General features: G+C 37.7%; 1 protein-coding gene across 2 annotated transcripts; it reads left to right on the top strand.

Annotated features, from left to right (window-relative positions):
* The first annotated feature begins 1574 nt into the window (after positions 1-1574).
* On the top strand, positions 1575-13480 carry LOC135666441 (kinesin-like protein KIN-14C). Of its 2 annotated transcripts, XM_065178013.1 has the most exons (22): positions 1576-1824; positions 1912-2181; positions 2268-2422; positions 2535-2648; positions 2828-2960; positions 3798-3925; positions 4032-4115; positions 4239-4316; positions 4380-4472; positions 4565-4594; positions 8281-8622; positions 8702-8783; positions 8883-8978; positions 9062-9241; positions 9425-9531; positions 9641-9820; positions 10060-10223; positions 10309-10562; positions 10684-10847; positions 11354-11820; positions 12201-12295; positions 13220-13480. In XM_065178013.1, the coding sequence occupies exons 2-22, from the start codon at positions 2115-2117 to the stop codon at positions 13282-13284; spliced, it is 3078 nt and encodes a 1025-aa protein (XP_065034085.1). In that variant the 5' UTR covers positions 1576-1824; positions 1912-2114; the 3' UTR covers positions 13285-13480. The 2 variants fall into 2 exon arrangements, with proteins under 2 accessions (XP_065034086.1, XP_065034085.1); XM_065178014.1 differs by lacking the exon at positions 9062-9241 and having other exon boundaries at positions 1575-1824.
* The last annotated feature ends 113 nt before the right edge of the window (positions 13481-13593 follow it).

Here is a 13593-nt window from a genome sequence, read left to right as displayed (position 1 = left end):
CCTGCACTTGCCAACTCTAAATTCATCTGTGACCCATGTAAGCATTTAACAGAAGCATGATTTGGTTGGAAGTGATGTGTTAAATATAGCTGTACTTGAGGATATACAACGTGTTCAAGTTGGGTGCTCAGGCTTTAAAATGATCACCAAGATTCTCACAGCTTCTTTGATTAAAACTCCATTCATCAAGTACGTCTGCAATAGGGAATGTCATGTTGCAGTAGTAAACTCTGCAGCAATCATCTTGTATTGCAGCCAGGTAAATTTGCTTACCCATTCCCTTTGAATTCTCCATTGAGGTCAATGTCCAAGAGGCATTATTAATTGCTTTGTAGCTCTTTCCTTTTGGAATCATTTTACCGCAACGGTTTCAATCTTTAGGCAACACTTTTCCCTGGAAACGAAAGTTCTTGTTCCACTTACTGTTATCATCGGTTCATTGATGGCACTGTCGTATTGTGGCTCCATTCTTATGGTGTTATTCCTTTAACCTTATCTTCGTCTCTAGAAATGTGGACCAACATTAGAGATCCATTTAAGGGTGTCGAGTACATAGTTTGATGGTTGATGTGATGGAGCGATGTGGCGACCCATATAGTGACCTGATTACGTATGTCGAAATGGTCGGTTCACGAGTGTATCGGCGGGCGGGCGGGCGTGCGTGCGTGCCTTGTGTTTGAAGTCACCGTGGGCCCCACGTGGTACCCATCTGTAGAGCCACCACCGGGCAGGTAGGTGATGCACATGATCGGAGACGAAAAGTATCTGGGAAGGAACAAAGCTCTTCGGCGGGCTGAGTCACCCTTGACAGCTGACGCTGGAGCTCCCGATTTGTGTCTGGTTCCACAAGTGGGTCGGCGAGCCACGTCATGAATGAAGCTTCTCACAGCGCGGAAGCACGCGTCACCCCGAAAGAGTTTCAGAGCTGATTCGGGTCCTTCCCCGTGACAAATATGCGGCTGACGCGGCGGAACCCCTCCGACGCACCAAACCTCTCCGCAAGGCGGGAAAGGAATTGAGATTAAATAATACGAATCCGCGCAAATGGCGAGCGCCGTCAAACCCCGTTTGCCGTCTCTGACCTTACCTGATTTAGCGAATCTTTGCTGACCCAGTCGTGGGCTACCCGACATCTTACCTACCTCTTGACCACGGTAGCGCGCGCCCCGCAGGGTGCCTGACGTCACAAGGCACGCACGGTGTATCGGGTAAGGTGTTCATCGGGTAAACGTAGTGGCGTTTTCGTAGTTGAAAGAGAATTTAAGCCTTAAATTTAACATTCAAATGGAAGTTCAATTAAAAAAGAAAAAAATTAACTTTTCTTACCCTTTTCTCAGTTACCCGCACCGCTAAGTTAAAGAACGGGAGAGATGGAAGTGGGACCGATGCGGGTCCCGTGAGGAGACGTCATTTATTTTCACCGGGTGCGGGAAGTTCTGTTTCATCGAATAGACGGTCACGTTTCTTCCTTACGAGGTGAAATGGCCCGCCGTCGAGATACCTAACGCCGTCAAGCGACCAAAGGCGAAAGCGATGGAGAAGAGAAAGCAGAGCTAGGGAGCTCCGAGAGTTGGCGCACGTCAAGGACGAAATAAAACAAAAGTTACGAAGGCAGATAAAGAGAGAGAGAGAGAGAGAGAGAGAGAGAGAGAGAGAGGAAAGCGGTAATAAATTATTTCAAGATTTCTCCACTCCATACCCACCTCAACGAGCAAGGAAACCCCCAACAATTTCCACCTGGCTGGCGTTCCCCGGAAAACCGAATCTCTCTGCTCGGAGCTGACCCCGAACGCTAAATCTGCTGCGGTTCCGCCTCCGGTCCAGGTTTGTGGGTGTTCTCGGATCTTGCTTCGTTTCTTTTTCCGATCCGACTCAGATTCGTTTCTTCTCGGTGCCCTAATTTCCTATTAGGCTGGGTACGCATTCTTCCACAAGGAAAGGACGTTACCTGATGAGATCTCGACTCAGGAGTGCAGCATTGCTCCAAGGGTGACATCTTTTTCGAGTTAGTTGGGGTCTTGGTTTGTGTTTTTGGAGGGATTCACGGGCGTGTTGTTGCACTGAGGTGGAATGAGAAGGTGTGAAATGAAAAGCGTCGTGCTCAAGTTGGTCTGATGAGCCTTGAAGTGAATTACAGGACAAAAGATAGCATGGGAACTGCGGATGCCGAAGGGAATGCAGGTAAGTTCTTAATTTTTTAGTGATCGGCCGAACAAATTCTGTGTAGGTAGGTAAACAATGAAAAGTCTGTTTCTTTACGTGCTCAGGGAAGAAGCAATCAGATGTAATTCGGTGGCTGAATAGTCTGTTCCTGGATTTTAATGCGCCGGAAGATGCCTCGGATGAGGAACTGAGAGCTAGGCTGTTGGATGGGACTGTCCTTTGTCGAATATTGGGCAGGATCAATCCTTTTTTCTCGGAGGTATGAATCAATGGCAAATGGCAACTCTTCTAAAGCATGATGATCTTACAAAGATATTTGTGCCTCATGGTGATTGCTTGTTCTCCATTTTTGATTTGAACTTGTACTGCAGAGTCCACGAGGTACTTATGATCCTTCTGAGAAGAGGTTGATTACTATTAAGAAGTTCATTTCGGTTGTGGATGAACTGTGTTTGCCTAGTTTCAGAATTGTGGATCTAGAGCAGGTAATAGTGCACATCTCTGTCAGATTTGAAAAAAAACAGGGGACCTGAACTCGTAGCATGTCCTCTCATGAAAACTGTGCTTGATGAGAGTGAAATTTCATGTTCCTGTTGACTTAATCTGATGTGGTCATGATACTCTTGTACATATTTTGTTGCTACTATGCATCCTATTGTTTCAGGGATCTATTTCTGCGGTTGTGGAGTGTCTTCTGTCCGTCAGAGATCATTTGAACTTGGATAGCATGGAAGATGGCCACCCTGACTTGGACAAATCTGCAATCCAGCTAAGAAAGAGGTGGAAACTTCCAGAAGGTTTGTTATGTTAATGGTAACTTGCCCAAATCGTTATTAAATTGTTCTTGTTGTTTAAAGGCCATTAAAACTTATCATTGGATTGGGGACTTCATGATGCCAAGAGGACTGACTACCTGTTGAAGTTGGAAAGGGAATATAAAGATTGTAGTGGATAGAAAATAGCCTAGGAAAATAGTCTAGTATCCATTTGAGCTTTTGCACAAGGAGTTTGGATTTCTAGATCTAATGTAAGTTGGTGCACGTGCTCATTCTACTCTGCACAAGGATAGCATTGTGAAATCTAGGTGGTGGAATACGTTTAGCAGTCACCACTTGTGCTAAAGAGCTCCTATGTATGTTTGTTTTTGATAGATGATCCACCTAGTCTTCTGAAATCTTTGAGATTTCATTTTATAATTGTTACTGTTGATCATGGATTTTCATTTTTCTGGAATTGTGAGTTACTTTAATCTCTAATGCTGGAAGCTTAAGTACTTGGCGCATTTCATTTGTGCAACGATTCTCTCCAGTTTCTGTCTCACTTCTATTTATTTCTATTCTTCCTTACCATTAGCAACTGTCGATTAGCAAACTTATATATGCTACTTGTAGATCTCTCAAACTGTCATTAAAGCCATACAAGGTCATCACATGGGAGCACCCATATACACATTACACAGTATGATAATGTTTTTCAGTAGTTTTTTTATAATTTAAGGATGATAGGTTGTGCCATTTCTTGATTGGTAAATGTTTTGGCTGTATAATAGTTGTCTAGACATTGTTTCATTCCTTCTTTTCAGATAATAATGAAAGTAATAAACATATGTTGACAGTCTCCGAATAATTTTGTAGAGTCATCAGCTGCTCTGCTACATCATGTTGGACATAACTTTCATGAAGTTTTCCAATTGAGACAGGGGCGTTATTCTGATCTTTCAGCTGCTAAAATTTCAGAAATGTTGAAATCGAACTGTTTAGATGTAAGCTTTTCAGATATACTAATCATAAAGAATGTTTGATTCTCTATTGTGGAATCATTGACCGCTAGCATATCACATAATTTTCTTCTCACATCCTTGGATGCAGAATGCTCCAACTCGATCACTTTTAAGCATTATTAATGGGATCCTTGATGAAAGTATTGAGAGGAGGAATGGGGAGATACCTCATGTATGTTGCAGGAAGAGCAAATAATTGGTTTACTCTAAAGGCCCATGTGCTTCTACTTGCAAGTCTATCGTTTGACTTTCCTGATTTGATGTTTTAATCACTTCTCTTTTCTTCCATCCTTAGCGTGTAGCATGCTTATTAAAGAGAGTTGTGCAAGAGATAGAACGCCGTATTTCAACTCAAGCTGATCATATAAGAAATGTAAGAGACACATGACATTCAACAGTTCTCTTTTATAGTTCTCTAATGGTTGGTTATCTGCAGCAAAATAATCTCATTAAGGTCCGTGAAGAGAAATATCTATCAAGAATCAGGGTGCTAGAAGAATTAGCAAAAGGGACACATGAAGAAAACAAGGTACTTATTGATTAGTTCCCATCATGTTATCATATTCCAATACTCAAGTGTTGTGCTATTTTGACAACTTGGCTCTGTGTTTATTGTTGCAGATAGTCATGCACCAGCTCCAGCTGACAAAGGTATAGGTTTTTTTTCTGCCAATTGTGTTGAAATTGTATGCTATTGTATTATAACCTTTTGTCGTATCTGTCTTCTTGCTTGTTTAATGCTGTCCAAAAGCATTCAGAATCTTTTGCCTTTGTACATTGACATTCTTAATCTGCCCTCAAACTATCATTGTATCTTCAACAAATGATAGAAAGATTATCTTTTCAAAACAACATTTAAATTCTCGCACATTGTGACTACTTTCACTTTGATATTTGTATGCATATAGGTATAAATGCATTGCATTCGTAAGGATGGAAGGAAATGTTAAAACATAGACTTCGTTGATGCTTCATCCAAATTGACATGTCTATGAAAGATATAAAATGGTTGATGAGGGTGATGCTTTTTGAGTTTATTTGGCAGCAGTTACCCTGTGACTTTAAATCAAGCAATAAGCACAAATATGTATGCTAGGCTTTCAAATAACTATGTGATTTATCCTACATTTGTGGTTAGTGACCCTCATGTTTGATCTTTTCATGAGCCTACATGTCAAGCCTTCTCAACTAACCTTGATTCATGGCATTGTTTAAGATTCTATATACATATGTGATCATGCATATTCAGCTTTGAGCATACCAAGCATTAAAAGGGGGATATTTTCCTGGATCTGTCTCATTGTCTTCTTTCTAGCGGTTCTTAGTTATAGAAACTAGTAAAAACCTAGACATATACTCGCCTCTTCATATGTCCTTGTCTAGTTTTGACAACTTCTGTTTTGTGTTTTTGCACTTCATATGAGTACTTGTGTGCTTACCTCTCTTCTGTAGTTGATGGTGAGATGATCATCTCTCTCTTAATGATCGACGCATTATATTTACAGAAGTGTATAAAATTGGATCAGTTGTCACAGCAAATTTTGACTTCTCAAAGAAGCATCATGCAGCAATAAACTCTACTATATCATCAGAAGATATCTGGTAGAGCTAAAATCTGTTTTATTGTATCTTGTGCTGCACCATTTGTATTTCTCTCTCTGTCTCTCTCTGTATATGTTTTCTTTTTTCGGGCAAGGGTGGGGATGTTCTCTTTTGTGCTAAAAGAGTTGCTGCTACTTTGGGTTGCACAGAAGTATTTTTGCTGTCACATGGTGATAATACAGTAAATCATTTTGTGCTACATATTGAAAATTGTGAATTGCTTCTGCTAAATGATGTGATTTTGAGGAACTATGTACCTAGACTGAATAAATAGGTGTGAGGGATGAATCAAAACCTACTATCTATGATTTTTAGTGTCCTCTATTGCTTTTCTGCTGTTGAGTGGCTAAAGATAGATTGTGGAATTGGAAAGTAAACATAAATTCTTTTACTTCCATATCAATGACACAAGTTAGTAGTAAAATCCTAGAGATTCAAGTTCTCAGTGGCCAGGACCAGTGAGTTTTAGATTGTTTCTACCCTTTGCTCTGTAAGGATGACATGCTCAGAACTAAATGACCTGTGCTTGCTTCTAAAATGTTAACATGTAAAGTGTGTTTTCATGTGCCAAAAGATTGAATTGCACGAGCTAATTATTGGTTTCTTTCCTGTCTGTTCCAAAATCACTTCCTTCCTGCCCCTAGTAATATGATGGCAATTCAAATGATTGAACTCCAGTAGCTTAGACATGTGATGCCCCTTTAAGAATGAACAGTTCAGTGAGAATTTGCATCAATTTAATTGTTAGATTTTTGTGATGATTAGGATGGTTCATTTTAACTTGTTTCTACTATTTAAAACTGCAAGTGACCCTGTTCCAAGCTTGGATAACCTTTAGGCTTGATTACATTTTAAAACTTGTTAGAGTCCAGTCGTTGCAGTATATTTATAAAAATGACCCATTTGCCCTCTATTTGAAATAATTATTTTGAAATGTGAGCTGTGTAAAGCCTTTATACTGTCAACAATGGCAAACAATTTGACATAGCCAGGATGTTTCGGTTATTCTGGTCCAGATTTATAACTTAATCATTCACCTAGAGATAAGTGGAATGCCATTTATTGAAAGTTCACTTTGATGATAAATATGAATAGGTTGCATATATGATATGTATTGGATAATTTAATTCTTTATGGGCATGTTTCAGATATTTCATGTGGTTGTATAGGCATCTTAAAAACTGTCTACCCAACTCTGCCCCCTCATGTAGGATAGATGTGATAAAAGCCCTTGAAGACATGAAACCATGCATCATCTGTAGAGAAAAGCATGGAATCATAAGTCTTTTGATGCACTTTAATGTCAATCCTGAAGGTTGTTATTTTGGTCATGCAAGATAATAATGTTTTCTTATACTCATCATGGATAGTGCTAATGTTGGCCACGGTCTTTAAACGGGTTCGATACTGGTTTTTCCAACTTGTCAAACAAATATTGGGCAAAGATGTAAGGTATATTAACTGATACCACCTTGTATTGTTAGGGGGGAAAAAAGGCAACAAGCCAAGCAGTATTGAGCTGTATGGTCTATTACAATTGCTTGGCTGGGCTAATAAATACTGGTAATCACACAGCTGTTCGAGCAGTTAATTAAGCAATGTTGATAGCATTATTGGGCATGCAAAAAAGGGCTCAACCTTTAGGATGTTGGGCTGGTTGGCCATTAAGGGTAGGTTCCACGAGAAGATTTGAGAAGATGCTGATTTTGAAGCCTTAATCAAAGTAATTGTTGCTAATATTAGTGGATTTTCTAGTAAATGCTATCTTCCCGTGTTGCCATTGTTATTGGACTCACTCCATGTCTGATGACTATTTTAGCAATCTGGATCCTTGGCTAAAAGGATAGGAATTTGCATCTGCTTTAAGTAGAAACCTTCCCTGCAGGCATGATTTGATACTGACAACGATGTGCCTTATAGTCCTGATGCTGCCAAGTGTGGGGCTTGCTCTTTGACAAGTGTCTTACAAGAAATCCTATTGGGGCAAGAAGCAATTTAACTCTTTCCACTTCATTTTAGCTTATGCTCAAAGGCAGTGGCTGTTTGGGAAGCTTGTACGAGGTTAATAAATGTCATAAAAATATTGCGCTAGAATGTGATTCCAATGGCGTCATTCACCATTTGGAGTTGTGCAAATAATACTTGCAGTTGCTTTAGAGTCATTTGTAAATTTGAGAAAATCAACGCAACATCTCTCTGTAGAAAAGCTAGCTGAGTCACTACTGGTTAGTAAATTTGTGGGGAGATGCTCCTCCTTTCTTTTTGAGGATTTTATGGTAGGCATTCACCTCTGTAATATATAGCGATTGTTGCACACTTTTAATTTCATAGAGATAGCAATTTATTTAGTTCTATAGTTTCACCTCTGCATGAAACTATGATGTTCCATTGAGTAATTAATAATTGTGAATAGTTTCTGTTAAAGGAGATCTAGCTTTAGTAGAGTTATCAAACTACTGATGCTGTGATTGCTTCATGCATGACATAACTTGTTGTCTGTGTTTCATTGTAATAGCTTCCTGGGTAAGTCATCGTATTAAACCTGCATGGAACACCATGGTGCACCATGGACGTAGTCAAAATTGTTGGGAACATCACATAAAATATGTGTTGCGTTCTTGTAGTGCCTAATTAGGGTACATTGTAAAGCAACATTACTTGAGATGTTTCTTCTTGGAATTGCTTCTTAAGCGAAAATCAACCTCTTAATTTTATTTGAGTGTGTATTGGTGTAGGCAGAGAAACTGAAGATTGAAGAAAGGAAAAACATTGGGGAGAAAGAAGTATTTAAATTGATGAAGGAGAAAGAGGATATGGAAAGTATAATTGTGGAACTTAAGCAGGAACTTGCGATGACACACAAGATGTATGAAAATCGCTGTCAAGAATTGGAGGAGAAGGCAAGGGAAAGTAAAGCACACTTACTTGAGAAGACAAAGGAAGTTGAATTCCTTCTAGCAGATTCAAAGAAGAAGATAAAAGAACTTGAGGAAAATTCAAAATTAAAATTCAAAAATTGGGAAAATAAGGAAAATAATTTCAGGAATTTCATACACTCTCAGCTGCAATCCATGCAGGTTTGGCTTTTTTGATCTTTTTTCGTTTTCTTCAATATATCTATTTTCCTAGTGAGACCGGAAACTTCAACTCTCTCAGGACTTACGGAAAGCATCGATCTCCATCAAGCAGGAGATAGTACATTCTCAAAAGAGATGTCGAGAAGAAATGACTAATTTGGGTACTGGGATTCTGGAGCTCTATATTTGCATGTTTAGCTGCTTTTACTTTTGATGACTCCCTCCAGTACTAGCCTTTTGCTTGTATCCTCATCCTGCAGGGCTGAAGTTGAAAGTATTAGCAGATGCTGCTGATAATTATCATAAAGTTCTTGCAGAGAACCAGAGATTATATAATGAGGTTCAGGAACTGAAAGGTAACTATTTAGCAAAAGTATGGCTATTTATGTAACCTGTGGAAGACATATTCTAAATTGTAGTTCATTTTTATACTTAATAGGAAATATTAGAGTGTATTGCCGCATAAGACCATTCCTTCCTGGTCAAAATCAAAAGTCAACGACGATAGATTACATTGGTGAGAGTGGTGAACTCCTTATTGTGAATCCCTCTAAACAAGGGAAGGATGGACATCGGATGTTCAAGTTTAACAAAGTATTTGATCAAGCTGCTTCTCAAGGTTGTGATTCTTTTAAATTATCTTGTATATCGTAGAATATTTTCTCAAAATAGTACTACTGTCAATGTTTTATACAGTTAAGAACTGGTATATGTTTATTTGATTAGGATGATATTAGATATAGATTGTTTCTCATATTATGAAGCATAATATATTACTTTTGTCTTGCCAATATGTTGACAGCTGAAATATTCTCGGATATTCAACCTTTAATACGATCAGTTCTTGATGGCTACAACGTATGTATTTTTGCATATGGTCAAACTGGATCTGGGAAAACCTATACAATGGTATGTTTTTTTCCTTTATTAATTTTCAGTTATTTTTTTTTCTTTTTGATGGAGAACATGCTTATGTGTGCAATTGGTTTTTTTTTTTTCTTGAAAATCTTGTTTCAAGAGTGGACCTATTTCAGCATCCGTGGAGGATTGGGGGGTGAACTATCGAGCTCTGAGTGACCTTTTTGAGATATCTGAAAATAGGAGAAATAGTTATTTCTATGAAGTGGGTGTCCAGATGGTTGAAATATACAATGAACAAGTGCGTGATCTTCTTGTAGATGATGGTCCCCAAAAGAGATATCCTTTATGCATGTCTGTTTCTTTTCTTCTTAGAAATAAACATAATTTTCCTCAAGACTGGTTAGTTTTATTGGCTTCTTTTTCTATCTTATATGTTGCTGATGATATGCCTATTATTGTTTTTATGTAATGACTTCTACTTATCATTTGCTTTAGTCTAATACCTATATTTGAATTTTGAACACCATTAAGATCTAAAGTCAAAGTGCAATTATATTTTCTGTAACTTGCAACACACTTGGGGTCTGGAGTAGTACTCAACCGAATGGACTTGCTGTGCCTGATGCTAGTGTGCACCCTGTCAAATCAACTTCAGATGTTCTGCAGTTGATGCATATTGGACAAACAAACAGAGCTGTGGGTTCAACTGCTCTCAATGAGCGAAGTAGTCGATCTCACAGGTCTTCCTCTCTCATGGCAGTTCACGCACATAATTTACATACTATTTTGCCTTCACTGCTTTATCATCAATTCTCTTTGCTGCAGTATTCTAACTGTCCATGTTCGAGGTGTGGATTTAAAGACTGGATCTACTTCAAGGGGTTGTCTTCATTTGATAGATCTTGCAGGTAGTGAAAGAGTTGAACGGTCTGAAGCAACTGGAGACAGACTTAAGGAAGCACAGCATATTAACAAATCTCTGTCTGCTCTTGGAGATGTGATCTTTGCTTTAGCACAAAAAAATACTCATGTTCCTTACAGAAATAGCAAACTAACTCAAGTTCTTCAAAGTTCTTTAGGTACCGACTCTCACATTTGCTTGGAGATATCCATTGACAATGTACTTCTCATTGACAATCCATTGATCTGATAAATTTATTGCTGATTCTAAAGTAATTTGGTTGTACATTTAAATCACAGGTGGACAGGCCAAGACACTTATGTTTGTCCAAATTAATCCAGATATTGAATCGTATTCAGAGACAATTAGTACCCTAAAGTTTGCTGAAAGAGTGTCTGGAGTCGAGTTAGGTGCTGCACGTAGTAACAAAGATGGCAGGGACATAAAAGATCTGTTGGAACAGGTTACCCCCCTCTATCATCCCCTCTATTAAAAACTGATTTCTTTTGTTTCCTCATGTAGTTCTGGAATACTGCAAACTGCAAAGTATGGAAAATATCTATCTTAGTACTAAAACTATCTTAGAACTAAAACTATATTAGTACTAAAACTTATCTCATATGTGGGTTATGTTGAGGCCCCAGAGCAATTGTTAGTCAAGTGGCTATTGCTATAGGATGAAATGGAAAAGTTCTCAGTATTGAGGCACTGTTAAAGAATGACCCAGATAGCTTTCATTTGTCAAGCTGAACTTTTGTACTTGAGCCATGGATAAGTCATCTTCAATTTGTTTATTCCTTCTACAAATGTTCTTTTGAATTTAAGATTTTTTTTAATGATCGATCCACCCTGGAATAGAAAGAATTCCTGCTAGATTGGTGGCATACTATTGTCTTCATTTAGAGTTTCTTGCCAGTTGTTCGATAAAGTTTGAGTAGGTCTACTTATTTTTCTTAGTTGCTCATGCAGGTGGGATTTCTTAAAGACACAGTAGCAAGGAAGGATGAAGAAATTGAACAACTGCAAATGGTCATAGATCTTAGAACCCAGTCTCCTATGCTAAATGAGAGAAATGCCATGTTGATTCACTCTTCCTCTCCTGGTATTCCATGTTTGGGTGGAACAACCAGACTAGGCCCTCAATTGTCCAGTGCGAGGCTAGTGATATCTACTGGTAAAGCTCCTTCAGATCTGGATAACAGCTTTCAGTTTAGTGAAAACCATTGCATGGCTAATGGAGGGGATAAAGATCAGAAATTGCAAGCTGATGCTTACCTTGTGGGCTTCAGAGATGTGGATTTAGAAGACAAATTAAGTGAAATATCTGACAGTGTGGTTTCAGTGGGCACAGAAACTGATGGTTCAGTAAGCAGTTCCACTGAGTTTGGTGTTTTTCCTGAATCTATCAAATCAGTGGAAATGTCAAAAGGGAAGATGTAAGTTCATTTTTTAACACAATTGCATGGTTGCTGTTATCTGCTAACACAAAAATATTTACCATTTTGAAATATATGTTGCATCACCAATTATTGTTTTTTAAATTTGTGAAGCTGTCAGTGTGCTTACTCAATTCTAATATGAACATGTCTATCATTATCTGTTCTAACTCAATGCAGTTTCCACTTTTATGTATCTTTCTTTCTTGCTTCTGCAGTTTTCCTTTGTGTTCCCATTTTATGACACAAAAAAAAAGATTTAGCTGATAAATAAAAAAGGAACAGCTTGTGATGTTATTATGCTTAGCATTTTATTTGGTGTGGTTTTAGCTGTTGATTCTCTTCTCTGAGATCTTTTACTTTATTTGTTTTGAATGCAGACCTAGAGTTCAGTCAAGAATCTCCAGACCACCTACAAAAACCGGACAAGTGACATCTACCAAATTGAAATTGAAAGAACCATCAAAGTCTGCAAGTACGTCATTAAATCTGGCTCATTTTCTCTTGAATTTTGATGACTGTGAATGATTTTCTGTTTCATAATTGCCATGAAAAGCAGCAAGTAGAAATCTGCTATTGTTGCAGTTCCATTCTCATGGCATTTAATGATTAATTCTCTTTAGTGTGGTATTTTTCCAGGCAAATTATCTTAGAAAGTAAGGAGCTTTGAATGCCTTACCAGATAATTCAAAATTATGTTCGATTGTTCATGCAATTGCATTAGATTATTTTTTGGTTTATTCAGATATTGGTTGTTACATTTTATTCCTAATGACTGATCAGCCCTCATCGTATCACTATATACAATTTGATACCATTATTTTTTAGTTTATTACATGCATGTTGTTGCAACGGCGGGTTATTGACTAAATATTAAAAAAACGAAGAATTCGATATTTTGTTATTGTTCTTTAGTCTATTACAGTATCTAATGAAATAATTAAGAATAATTGAACTAGAAAAATTTAAAAATCTTTAACAATCATATGTATTCTTAGACCAAGGGACAATAACATTGTTTCACATATCTAAAAGGGTCAGTAACAATCATATGTAGGTTTGGTCACAATCTCTAAAAAAAACTAAAAGAAATAAACAAGGGTTGAAGTGTTAGATTAAAAGGAAATGGTGGTTTCAAGGTGTAGGTACCAATATGTTAGCCATACTTCCATTAATAAATCAAAACAAAATGACCAATACGTAAGTGACAATTTGAACAATCAAACCCGTTGATCTTTTCCATGCTCAATTTTGAGAGCCATAAATTTTCAAAAAGTTTCTTATTTGTGCAAGCGATGATATCTATATTTGCTTTCAGTAATGGAAGTTCAAATGCATCCATCTATATATGTCGTTTTCATCACATTAAACTCTTTGTTGCTCTCTAATTACACACCAGGCACAAGGAAAGCTACCAATTGCCAGTCATCATCTTCCCTGAAGGCTCCAAAACGTTGGCAGTAGAGCAAGTGCTTTTGCTACGTTTGACTTTGCTACTGGTTATATGTTTTAAGCAAGCTTTCCACATATTATGACGAGCCTGTAAATTATCTTTTCGTGGAAGCAGCATGTCATTCATATATGTAACACATCATTGCATAATTTACTAAGTATTGAGATACTTGGAAGTCATCAAGTAAAATCTTATACTTGAATTTAACTACTACGAGAGCATATACATGCAAGTTTTTATGTAGTTTACTAACCAAGTATTAGCATTCGGAGCAAATAGGTATTATTTTATTATATATTTCTTATTATTTTATTTAATGT

Source organism: Musa acuminata, unplaced genomic scaffold (genome assembly GCF_036884655.1).
Source record: "Musa acuminata AAA Group cultivar baxijiao unplaced genomic scaffold, Cavendish_Baxijiao_AAA HiC_scaffold_1102, whole genome shotgun sequence".
Taxonomy (NCBI): Eukaryota; Viridiplantae; Streptophyta; class Magnoliopsida; order Zingiberales; family Musaceae; genus Musa; species Musa acuminata.
This window is presented reverse-complemented; position numbering and strand designations above follow the sequence as displayed.

Bases quoted from the DNA above. Each gene is read 5' to 3' on its own strand.
- LOC135666441 (XM_065178013.1), top strand. From the start codon at position 2,115: ATGAGCCTTGAAGTGAATTACAGGACAAAAGATAGCATGGGAACTGCG. The intron at 4,317-4,379 runs GTAAGAGACACA...GGTTATCTGCAG, and splicing joins AAGCTGATCATATAAGAAAT to CAAAATAATCTCATTAAGGT. The intron at 9,821-10,059 runs TATCCTTTATGC...ACTTGCAACACA, and splicing joins ATGATGGTCCCCAAAAGAGA to CTTGGGGTCTGGAGTAGTAC.